At 38.8% G+C, this 13,169-nt stretch overlaps 1 protein-coding gene across 7 annotated transcripts in view; it reads left to right on the plus strand.

The window, feature by feature from the left end:
* Positions 1-13,169, plus strand: part of MPPED1 (metallophosphoesterase domain containing 1) — a 71,868-nt gene that overhangs the window by 20,024 nt on the left and 38,675 nt on the right. For all 7 annotated transcript variants that reach the window (XM_068656861.1, XM_068656843.1, XM_068656897.1 and 4 more), the window contains one exon: positions 89-270. In XM_068656861.1, coding sequence (XP_068512962.1) covers positions 89-270 — 182 coding nt within the window. The remainder of the gene's footprint in view (positions 1-88; positions 271-13,169) is intronic.

The following is a 13,169-nucleotide window of genomic DNA, read 5'->3' on the forward strand; positions in this document are numbered from 1 at the left end:
AAAGGTAAAAATTGGTATAAGAATTGCAAAGTAGACACTAAGAAGTTCGTAAGTACTTTATAACCTTGTTACGATGCATTTCCTGCAGGGTTGATCCAGTACCCCATGATGCTCCCAAACCTCCGGGATATACTCGATTTGTCTGTATTTCTGATACTCACTCGAGAACTGATCCCATCCAAATGCCATATGGAGATGTGTTAATACATGCTGGTGATTTTACTGAGCTGGGACTTCCTAGTGAAGTAAAAAAATTCAACGAGTGGCTAGGTAGGTATTGAATTCTGTGTGGATTTGAAAGTAAATTTGTTTACTGAATGTATCTGCCCTTCTGCATCCCAGTAAAAAACATTGTGCAGTCAGGAATGATTAATATTAATTTGTCTTTTAAATTTGAATGGCAATGAGAAGGAATCACATATTTATTTATTTATTTATTTATTTATTTAAACAAGTATTTTTGCATTTTTCCAACTGAGCAAATAAGATTTGTGAGACTATTCATCTGTTCTGCCTTCACACTCTGAAGTGTACATTAAGCAACTTTGTGGTGTTAGCAACAATTTAAGTCAGTAGGCCTTTAATGATTTACACAAAACCTCTTACATACATTGTTATGACTTCACTTCCCTGAAAAAAAAAAAAAAAAAGTTGTTGTGACAGAAAACATTTGTCTGTTTGACCCCAGAGGCTCATAGTTTTTTTATCTGGGGCTCAGCTGCACCACAGTGATGAATTACAAACAAAGCAAAACGTGTGCCTGTGGTTGCTGTCTTGGATGTAGCAGACCAGATGTAGATGCCTTCTGTAGGCAACTGTTGGCATTGGTAACTGAAATTCTGTTCCACTGGGCAAGAAAGTGGTGATTTACATGTGCTTGTGGAGTGTTTTGTATGTGCTAAAAAAAATGTCAGTAAAAACTGGAAAGAATACACTGTATCCAGACAAAAACCCCGATCGGTATTGTTATCAAAAACAGGGTGAGAGGAAATGAAGGACTTGGGAAGAGTAAGGACAGAGTTTAAGAGTAATGGAATAAAATCTGTTTTTATATTGGTTTTCTTTCCTTAAGTTAATGCATTTTGCATTTTCCCTTTTTTTTTTTTTTTCATCCTGTTAACAGCATTCCACACTAGAAAGTCACAAAGCTGACAAACACATGTATGCTGAAATGGGGTATAAAAAAAAAATCACAATTTAAGCAAATATTTACTAGCCAATAATTATTAGTTAAGACTGATATTTACTTCAGCTTGGAAACCTAATAATATGCCCAACATGGAGCAACTGCATTGTTCTATTGCACTCAGGGGCAGCCTGTGGGGGTAGCACACTCTGCTCTCTCTGTCCCTCTGCTCTGTCTCTGGCCCCAAATAGAGCAGGTCTGCTGTACAACAGAAAGCAAATAATCCTATTTCGTAGGTCTCTACCATGTATTATACTTAAAATAGCATAGAAAGATATACAAACCATATGGTTATCCATTCTAAAGTATATCCATTTTATTTATCTGCTAGTGTGGGAAGAAAAGTGCTTTGGGACATGCTAGCAAGCAAAGGTGGGGCTACACACATTACTCACTGAACAGTTTTTGTCTTCCTAGTTCTCCGTCTGCCTCCCTGCTGGTCACAGCTGTACAGTGTTCTGAAGAAGTCCTTAAACTGAAATCCTCTCAGTTTGGTCAAGAAATTTCCCAAGGCATTTCTGCGATGGTCTCTTCATCATTTTTATTCCAAACGAAGACCTATTTTTCTGACTTTTCAAGGCATCCTTCCCATTTCGTGGTAGCATGCAGTTTGGGAAAAGGTGATCTGTGCAGTTTGGGATATATTTTTGCAAGAACATCTCTGAGATATCTGAGTTTAAGCAGCAAGAGATCTTTCTAGCTCATTAGCAATTAGAAAAAAATGGAAAATTTCACTATTTTTTGAATTCTGAAAAATGCAATAGAAGAATAGTTTGGAGTTGCTAAAAAGCTAGCATTTCAGCTAGCATTTAAAGCTTCATTTGTGTTCAAAAGTGTAAGCTTTTTTTTTTCAATTATGCTCAATAACATTTTAAAATGAAAACTTTAGCTATTAAATGAACAATTTATGAATTCACAAATACTTTCAATGTTTGCAAAAATCTGTAGTGAGTGGTAGAATGGTTAAAAGTGTTCTCTTTAAAAAGAATTTTCAAAATTTTTGCAGGTTACCCATTTTGCTGTGAAAGGTGCTAGTCCCTGACAGTTTGGATTTTTCTAGATAGCTGTTTCCATTATTTGCTGTGATTTTCTAATTATAACTCCCACAGCTCTCCTTCTCCTTCTTCTTGAGAAAGTAACTAAGAGACTGGCCAGGACTTTTACTTTCAGCCTCATTCTTATCAGTTGCCACCAAATTTACTTGTATTCTCCTTTATCCCATACTGCATGGCTAGCTTTCCCACATAGTTATTTTGTTCTGTTTCACATATATGTCTTCTGCTATCACAGAATCACAGAATTTCTAGGTTGGAAGAAACCTCAAGATCATCGAGTCCAACCTCTGACCTAACACTAACAGTCCTCCACTAAACCATATCCCTAAGCTCTACATCTAAACGTCTTTTAAAGACCTCCAAGGATGGTGACTCCACCACTTCCCTGGGCAGCCCATTCCAATGCCTAACAACACTTTCGGTAAAGAAGTTCTTCCTAACATCCAACCTAAAACTCCCCTGGCGCAACTTTAGCCTATTCCCCCTCGTCCTGTCACCAGGCACGTGGGAGAACAGACCAACCCCCACCTCACTACAGCCTCCTTTAAGGTACTTGTAGAGAGCATTAAGGTCGCCTCTGAGCCTCCTTTTCTCCAGGCTGAACAAGCCCAGCTCCCTCAGCCGCTCCTCGTAGGACTTGTTCTCCAGACCCCTCACCAGCTTGGTCGCCCTTCTCTGGAATCACTAAAGCACCTCGATGTCCTTCTTGTAGCGAGGGGCCCAAAACTGAACACAGTACTCGATATGTGGCCTCACCAGAGCTGAGTACAGGGGGACGATCACTTCCCTAGCCCTGCTGGCCACGCTGCTTCTTATGCAAGCCAGGATGCTGTTGGCCTTCTTGGCCACCTGAGCACACTGCTGGCTCATATTCAGCCAACTATCCACCAATACTCCCAGGTCCTTCTCTGTCAGGCAGCTTTCCAACCACTCATCTCCCAGCCTGTAGCTCTGCTTGGGGTTATTGCGCCCCAGGTGGAGGACCCGGCACTTGGCCTTGTTGAACTTCATGCAGTTGACCTCAGCCCATCGGTGCAGCCTATCCGGATCCTCCTGCAGAGCCTTCCTACCCTCGAGCAGATCGACACATGCACCTAACTTGGTGTCATCTGTGAACTTACTGAGGGTGCACTCAATGCCCTCGTCCAGATCATCGATGAAGATATTAAAGTGGACCGGCCCCAGTACCAAGCCCTGGGGAACACCACCAGTGACAGGCCTCGAACTGGATTTGACTCCATTCACCACAGCTATCCAGCCAGTTTCTAACCCAATGAAGCGTGCTCCAGTCCAAGCCAAGAGCAGCCAGTTTCTTGAGGAGAATGCTGTAGGAAACTGTGTCAAAAGCCTTGCTGAAGTCAAGGTAGACCACATCCACAGCCTTTCCCTCATCCACCAAGCGCGTCACTTTGTCATAGAAGGAGATCAGGTTCATCAAGCAGGACCTGCCTTTCATAAACCCATGCTGACAGGGCCTGATCGCCTGCTTGCCCTGCAAGTGCTGTGTGATGACTCTCAAGATAATCTGCTCCATGAGCTTCCCTGGTACTGAGGTCAAACTGACAGGCCTGTAGTTTCCCGGGTCTGCCCTCCGGCCCTTCTTGTGGGTGGGCGTCACGTTTGCTAGCCGCCAGTCAACTGGGACCTCCCCCGATAGCCAGGACTGCTGATAAATGATGGATAGCGGCTTGGCCAGCTCCTCTGCCAGTTCTCTCAGTACCCTCGGGTGGATCCTATAGCTTTATTTATGCCTTGGAATAAAGAGTAGAATATTTTTATGCCTTCCCTCAGCTTCCTTTTAGGCACTAGATGCATTTCTTACTTCTTCGATTAGACCATATCTTTATGTGTAGCATTTATTCCTCCCTTTCGGCTTTCTGTTCTAGCATATACCCTTGGGTCTCTGCCACTCTGGTCTATCAGCATACTTCATCTATCAGGAGGCCTTTCAGCAAGTTCAGATTTTATCTTTCTGCTCTACATAAAATGTCTTTTGCTGTTTGATGCAAAGTATATTTTACATTAACATCATTAACTTCCGTGAATCTTACAGTTACATCAAGCACATGCTCAAGTGTTATGCTAATAGAGGCACGTTGGCTTGCTGAGTCATACCCTAAAATATGTTATCTCTTTTTTAGGGTAACTATGTGGGTACTCAGGAAGGCCAGATGATATTTCTCTGTAGCCCAGCATTGTCTTTGTCTGTCTTGTTTGCCCCTTAGTCACCTACTTTTATACCTTTTATTCTCTCACTTCTTCAGCCCTCCACTGCATTTCATTTCAGTTCATTCTTCTCAGTAATCAGTTGTTTTCTTCCCCTTTTCTTTTTCTGAAGTCTTCTTTCCACCTTTCCAGGGAGGGATTTGAGGTTTTACCAGGGCTAGGTTGATGCTCAACTGTAAGGAGGAGGTAAAGGGTTGGTGGTAACTGGATGTGGGTATTTTCTTAGCTTTAGATAGATGGTCCAAAGACGTCCTGAGCTATGACGTTACTGTGTTTTTAATAAACATTTACAGATTTTTCTTCTCTGAGCTTTTTAACTGCCTTTTGAATCTGTGCAAATTTTTAATGCAGACATAATCTTGCGGCAGAGAGTTCAACAATGTAATACAAATTGTGTGAAGAACTCTGTATATTTTTAATTTATCATCCACTAGTTTCCTTTAGTATTTCCTAATATTGGAAGATGCAAGTGAACAATTCCATTCTTCATTCTGCTCCAGAATTTATAGGCTCTTCCCATATCTATCCTTCAGATATTTTTCAGGCTGAAGGCTGTTTAGAAGTCCTTAAATGCCTTTGATAATCTGTGTCTCTCTTTGTACATCTTCTTGTTCTTTATCCTTTTAAAAGGTGGAGAGACTATGGCTGCACATGTACTGATTATGCCCTGTCGTAATGAAATTTCCTGTTTTGTTCTCTTTTCCTTTCTAATGTCATGGATTACTGTTTTCATTTTTGACAGTGACGGAACAATGAGATGGCTTTTTCATAAAACTGCCTGTTGTAACTCTGTAAACTTTTTATTTTTGAATGGCAGTATCTATTTCATAATCAATCACTGTGTATCTACAATTGGGCTACTTATTCCAGTACTTACTGTTCAGCTTGAATTTATGTTCAGCTTCATCTGTTCTCTTACTGTCTAATCATGAAGTACCATGACATACTTCTGCAATTCAGGTTTCCATTTTGCTACCCTTATTCAGGGTACCTTAGTAAAAGAAGGGGAAAGGGTATGAATATTCAGTTTACAGAGTTTGCCAATGGTGATGACATGGTAGTTTCCTTCCCCTCTTTTTCCTGAATTGACCTTTCTGCTGTTTTTATATTTCTCCTTTTCCTTTCACTATATAGCTTATTTTCTGAATGTGCTTTTCTTCCAGATTTGTAAATCCATTTATTGGGAATCAGAAAAAATGAAGTACAGAGCATGTGTTATGGTAGGACTGGATGGGAAGCCATGAGGGGAGCGAAAGTTTCTAGTGATGTTAAAAGGATGGGTTGTTTGAAGTTTTGAACATACCCTAGTTTTCCAGTATGTCCAGGAGATTTTAATAGCATCACTTTAAATAGCTGAAAATAATTCAAATGAACTGTTTTTAAATACACACTAGTACATAATCAAGGCTAGATAAGGTAGGATATATCATGCTTGCTATACACTGTAGCTAACTTTGTGCTCATATTTGTCATTATTTTTGTTTTTGTTACTTATTCTTAACCTGCATATAAATCAAATGTACTGTAGGACAAGTACAAAGCCAAATGTCCTGCTTTAGTGAACTCATCAAACAATGACTCCAAAACCGTCTGTTTTGTTTGTCCCATACTGTTGGCACTGGAAACTGTGTGCTTGGCTCAGTTGCTCCTCTAATTGCTCAAGACTGTAATATCATTTCCAAATTTTATATGCTCTAGGACCCACTGTCACTTTGAGATTGTGGGTAACTTTCCTGGAAATTTAACTAAATAGCTGGTGTGTGATATACGCTCCAACACATACTTTTATATTCTCTCTGAGAATTATCTTCTGTGTATGGATTGAAAAGATTACTTAAACTAACACATTTTATAATATTTGTTGTTGCAGTGTGTTTGCTTGACATTTTTCAATGTCAAATATACTCTTCTTATTTGAAATTCAAGTTCAGGCTAAACTTGAAAAAAAGAAAAAGAAGGTAGCTTTGGATTGTAGTGGAAAACACTAATTAGCTCTTCAGACTATTTTCCTGAAAATATTAATCTTGCTTGAGTATCATACATACACACGCACAAATTTGATTAAATTATTTGACTTGCACTTCAGGAATTGACCTGGGCAGATTCAGCTCAAAAGATAACATTTTTCTCTCAGACTGAACAAATGTTTTTTAGATTGAAAATGCCTGCCCAGCTTTAGTAACTAGCACTAGTAGAATCACCTGCTTCTATTATTACATTGGAGAACAGAATCAGCTAATTTTAGTCAATAAGCATTATCCCTATTTTTAAGTTCTTGATGAAGAGTAAAAAATAATCAAAAAAGTCCAAAACACTAGACTTAGTTTTACTTTTGCCGTTGTGATAAATCTTGTGAAATAGTGGTAGTTATATATTTTCCTCTCTCAACAGGTATTTTATATTTTTAGGTTCAATAATACTCACATATAAAACAGATTAAAATTATGTTGAAGAAGAAAGAATATCAGCTTCAGAGCAGCAAAAAATATTAGAATTTATTAATTGTAGTCATGCCATTTTGACCATCGGTAATTATACTATTTTTATGTTAATGCAGAAACCCCTTGAAAGGAGTATTTAAGCACTAATTATCTATTTACAAAAGAATGGCTCTGGAAATGCAGTGAAAAACATTGAGCTGTGTAGGGATTTAGAACAGATGTCATTTTTAAAAGACTGGGCATACTAAAAAAAGTGTTGGTTTTTATTGCATTTCTTAAATGTGTTATGGCTCAGATCCGTTTGTACATCTAAGGCTCAGACAGTATGGTGCAGAAAAGCAGAAATGTGCACTGCAACACACTCTTCCATTATTTCTCCAGTTCTGGGGATTTCATGTATTCTGAAGACTTTTGAGCATTAAACTAGCAGCCAGGAGTCTCAAGAAATATTTAAGCTGCATGCCTGTACTGGGAAGATGAGCCAGAGCAACTGCTTTCCAGATATGCTTCCCATGCTAGTGATGAGAAGCTGTAGGAGCTCTGGGAGTGGTAGTTGCTAAAGGACTTTTCCTTCATTCCATTGTTCCAAGTACATTTATGCCTTTTTTTTTTTTTTTCTTCACTTTGTACTTGCATTGACGTTGCTGCTTTCCACTGATAAAGCAGATTGTAGCCAGCCTGCAAGATTCTGAGCCTCTGGGATGGCTCATGTAAAAATGGCTTGTGGTTTTCATAAATATTGAGATTTCTGAACTCCCCAGTTTAAGCAAGTGAGTAAATTTATCCAGCCTTATTCTGGACTAGCAGACAAGCGTAGCTTTAGGACAGTGAGACCCAGAAGTGCACAGAACAGCCAGGGAAGTGAAAGGTCTGGAATATAATTCTGCAAACTCTGATTGGCTCTGGCTGAGGTATTTGCAGGAGCCTGAGGAAGACAGGCAACCAAATTCTATTTAGTCCTCTTCAGATTTGACAGCCTCTTCATCGTTCCCCCTTGTAAAATTGTGAGAACGATGCTTGATCCACCTACCACATGAATGTGTTGGAGGATTAGTGATTCTCAGCACAGCACTTTGAACACCTATTAACAAGCACTGTCTGCAAACATTAAACATCATTATTAGTGCTGTGCACCTCATACAGTGATAGGACACACAGTTCTTTGTAGTCTTCCCTTGCAGAAGGTGACAACTGGGAGATACTAAATTACCTCTGTGGGATCGGAAGATCTAACAGGAATCTGAATTAGGGTGTAGAGAGATCCATGTAGGAAGTCTAAAGTATTTTTGTTATTTTTTAACATAGTTCTCTATTTCCTTTGCATTCATTGTTCCCAGATACATGTTGTAAACCAAAACTAGAATACTCTAAAGGGCAAAAAACCCATTGTAGAAATTTATTTCGTCAGAAAGGTTTATTATTTAATACTATAACTTTTCAGAAAATAGCAGAAGAAAATATGTATGAAGGGGGCGTATCAAAGGAAGGCTGAGGCAAACCTTACAGCTGTGCAATTTTTTTGACATCTGTTACTGACCACTAGTGGATGGAAGATACAGAGCTACATAATCTTGTGATGAGACTCACTGCAGCTACTCTCATGGTGTTGTTTGCAGTATTCATGGGGTTGGTTCTGTGTAATTACTAGGTTACTAAATAAACTAGGCTAGAAGAAAGCCATATTCCCTTTAGAAGTAATTTTGGCCAATTATTATGCATGTGTGTTTGTATAAAACAGAGTATATCAAATAATTTAAGTTGGACTATTAGCTGTTTGTTTGTTTGTTCGTTTACCTTTATCTACTTAGTTAAAGAAATCCTGGTTTGCAAACGTGAGCAGTATTATGAGTTTGTTGTTTGAGTGTTTGATACAATTACTGGCTTTTACAATGCAAGAGTGTCTTGATCTTGCAGGTTATAGATGATTTAGGAAGGAGTGTTCATTTACAATATTATTCCAGATTACACACCATACAATAAGTATGTTAATGTGAATTTCCCAGATGTCAGCCCCAGTGTTTAAACACAGAACTGTCAAAGAGATGCTAAAAAAAGCAATCTGAGACAGTTATGCAGTCTTTTTACTGTATCACTCACTGCTGTATTCTAAAAGGTTGAAATGAGAGGGAGAAAGCATTAAGTGGGCACTTACATGTTTGTCACTGCTTTTAATGAATACTAAAAATTCTGCTCAGTACAATACTAGGAGAGAAGCAAAGCACATCTGCTTGTACAAGTTCGCATTTATCTCTGTGAGCTGTAAGTTGATAGCAATTGTAAGCTGCAAAGGAGGTCACTGGTTGGTAAAGATGCCTAACCTCTTAGTACAAGAGGAGTCTGGAGTATAAACATCATGCATTTGTTTTTGAATTATTTGCAGTCTTTATCTAATTTAGGAAGGAGAAGGCTTGCTGATAGAATGGGATGAACCTTTAAGCACATAGAAATCTACTTTGAATGAACTCTCATGCAGAGAAATAGCAAACAAAGACATCGCTCAGTGCTTTGCATTATGCAGTTTGTAGTTCAAGTGACAGTCCCCCAGCATTTCAAATTATTTTGTAAAAATTATGTTCACTATAAAAGGACCTGTGGTAGTTTAGAAGTTAAGAATTGCTGTAATAATTTTCTAATTGGTGTATAAAACCACAAAAAGTTAGATGTTCAGTTGATTTTCTTAATTGGTAATCTACAGTAATGAGAGGAATAAACAAAGATGTTACTAGCTAAACAAATACACATATATATTCTCATACACATTATATTACCAGAGCTATTATCAGATTCTTATATTAACCAAACAAAGGCTAAGAATATGTCTGAGGAGTGCTTGCTACAACTGACAAAAGCCCTATATATATAGTTAAAAAGTTGTTAAGGTGATAACATCTTTTGGCTATATATGTAAGTTAAGTATGATACCCCAGGCTTTTCAATAGTAAAATAATCTCAAAAAATAAAAAATTACATTGATTTAGGAGGTTTGGGGCAGATTTTTGTGTGTGTGATGAACTGTTCTGGAAGCAGAATCACTGCTGCTAAACTTCTTAGATTTTGTCTTGCAGACCTTCTGTGGGATCTTAGGTATATCCTAAGAGTTGTCATCCCTTTGAAGCCTCATGTTCAGAATGGACATTAATCTTACTAGGCTCTTACTTTTGGGAAACTCAAGGGAACATAATCATCTCTGAGGCCTCTACTACTTTGCCTATTGTAGTAAATGACTTTTGAATCTGTTGGGCAGGATATTGAGAGATGAGGGTACAGAAGTGTAAGACACCATGCTTCTATACTGTTACAAGTTTTGTATTGGTAAAAGGGTAAGAAAAATATACCCTTTTCTAAAACTGCTGAATTAAGTGCAAGAGAATGTGTCTCCAGCATTTTTCTGCATACAAATGAAGATTGCAGAAACAAAAGGAGAGGGAAAAATGAGACAAAAGATATGAAGAACTATGTAGCAGAGAAGGAAAAGGAAGGAAAAAAATCCTCTTAACCCATGTTAAGATAATGGCTGGAAGAATAAATTGTTGTTTGGAGCCCCATTCCAAACTGGCAGAAGGCAAATGCTGGATGTGTCCTGAAAGAGAAAGCCCCGAAGCCCAGGACTGAATTGGAGCCAGTGTGTTTCTGACAGAATTTTAATGTGCAAACATTTCTGTTGATTCCAATTCCAAATAGGATTAAGTGGCTAGAGGTTGATTATGGAGGAAAATATTTTTTATTTCTTTCAAGTTAGGCTTTCCAGGAGAGGAAAAAAATGAATTTTTCCTTAGAAGTGAAATTTTTATTCACTCTAAAATATTTTTAAATGACATTTTGTTTCATTTTGTTTCCTTTGTAATTCCAGAATCATTACATGAATTTCCTAATATATCCCATTCCATTGAAGTGGTATTTTAATTATTTTAATACGGAAGGCTATTCAAATAAAATTTTTCAACCAGGTCTAGTTGTAGTTCATCACCAGGTTACAGAGTTATTTTAGCAGAAGCGTCTCAGATGTGAAGAACAGGGAGATTCCCGGTCTTCAGCAAAAATTATTGTCATTATTTGGCTAGTCAAAATAAGAAATCAGGATAAAAGTGTAGCTTTCTCCCAAATTCCCCAAATTCATAACTTAATTTTTATTGTTGTTTGTTTAAAAATACATCTTTGACTCTCATAGCATATGTTCTTTAATGTATTTCTTGACACTTCTGAAGGGCAGATCTATTTCTTGCATGTTTGCTGCCTTAATTTTATAGGGGAATTAATTTTGTTCTGGATATGTGCACAGAATTCTTGTGACAGATAAATTCTCTTTAATATCTTTGTATACGTAGAGCTTCTATATTAAAACTGAGTTTGCTACCTGCCCACCAGGAAAACCATATGCTAGCATCAAATGTTAATTGGTTATCAGCTGGGTATTAGTCCTACTCATCTGCTAAATGGATACTACAAGAAACTTACACTGAAGTTAATGGAACATACTCTCTAGTCCTGTTAAATAGCTTTTCTACCATAGATTTGTTCTGTTAGAATCACTACACAAAATGAGTATTTAATTTGTTTCAGCATTACAGGCTCTTTAAAATTCTTTTTCATTTTCCAGTGTGAACTTGGAGACACAAAAGATAGACGGGACTTGTGGAGGTCATCAAGCCCATCCTCCTGTTCAAAGCAGCTGTAGTTACAGTAGACTGCTCAGAGCCTTGTCCAGTTTAATTCTGAACATCTCCAAGGATGGAAATTTCACAGCTGCTCTGGGCACATCTTCTACACTTTGACCATCCTAATGGTATTTTTTTTCCTTAAATTGAGTTAAGGAAGTGGATTTAAGGAAAACAACTCAGTAGTTTTGTTGAATGAGGTTACTCCATCCTAGGTGCAGGTCTTTGCATTCACTTTTGATAAAGTTTGATGTTTCTGTCAGCCCATTTTTCCAGCTTTTGGATATTTATTACTATAGCAGACCTGCCTTTCTCTTTGTTGGCAGATCCATGCCCCTAATTTTGTGTTGTCTGCAAATGTGCTGAAAATGCACTCCATCTGATCATCCAGGCTGTTAGTAAAGATGGAGAACAGCATTGGTCTCAGAATTATTGGCTGAGGATAACTATAGTGACTGACTGCCAGCTGGACTTGGTACCATTGATTCTGGCCCTTTGAACCCAGTGATCCAGGCAGTATTCAGCCATCCATATCTCACCAATTTAGCCATAAGGATGCTATGAGAGAGTGTCAAGGGCTTTGCTGAAGTCCCAGTGAACAAAATCCAATGCTCTCCCTTATTAATGGAGTCAATCATGTCCTCTGAGAAAGCAATTGTGTTAGTCAGGCATGATTTGCCTGTGTTAAATCGATGATGGATATTCCCGCTAACCTTAATGTGCTTAGAAAATGACTTTGTGGGTGATTTGTTCAATAATTTTCCCAGACCTGATGTGAGGCCTGCTGGCTGGTAATTTCCCAGATTCCTCTTCTTGCCCTTCTTGAGCATGGGTGGTTCATCTGCCTTTTTCTAGACATTGGAAACTTATGTGATACCCCTGATTTTTCGAAGATGATAGACAGCCTGTGTCCATCTATTGCAACACTTCAGCTGCAAGCTTTCCCACTATGGCTCCATAGCCTCAGAGATGTCACAGCTCTCCACCGTGTGTGGAATTCTCCTTCCTCCTGGTAGTACTCTATGTTATGTGTCTGCATATAGGTACCTGAGAAGAACCACAGTCAGACTGGTTTCACAAGGGCAATGTGAGACCCTTCACCGTCCTGTGCTGCTTCCTCACTGCCCCGAGCTGCCCCCAGCTGCCCCAGCATCCCAGCTGCTTCCTCACTGCCCCCATGCCTTTGCTTCATGGTATGACAACCCTTTCCCCAGCACACCTACTTTGAAACCCTTCCTACCGCATTCCTACTGAACCTTTTGGCAAGGACACTACTGACTAAGTTTGCCGAGGGAATACCACCCCTGCACAATAGCCTTTGTTCTTCAGAAAGGGTGCTGTGTGTTTTTTTTTTTTAAAAGGTGATTTCAGCACCTGCTGCACAACCAGATACAGACTATGAGATGCACCCCCTCCCACCTGAGCTGTTGAACCCCTAACTGGGAGGATTGAGGTACCACTGGGGCTCCATCCGCTTCACCCCAGGGCTGTTAGTCACTCTTGATGCAGTCAGGTTCATTATAATGGTGTCATTACAATGAACTACATGGCTGAGTGTTAGGGAAACTTTATATTTAACATATGGCTATTTTGGAAAGAAAAAGGA

This window comes from Anas acuta, chromosome 1, assembly GCF_963932015.1.
Source record: "Anas acuta chromosome 1, bAnaAcu1.1, whole genome shotgun sequence".
Lineage (NCBI taxonomy): Eukaryota > Metazoa > Chordata > Aves > Anseriformes > Anatidae > Anas > Anas acuta.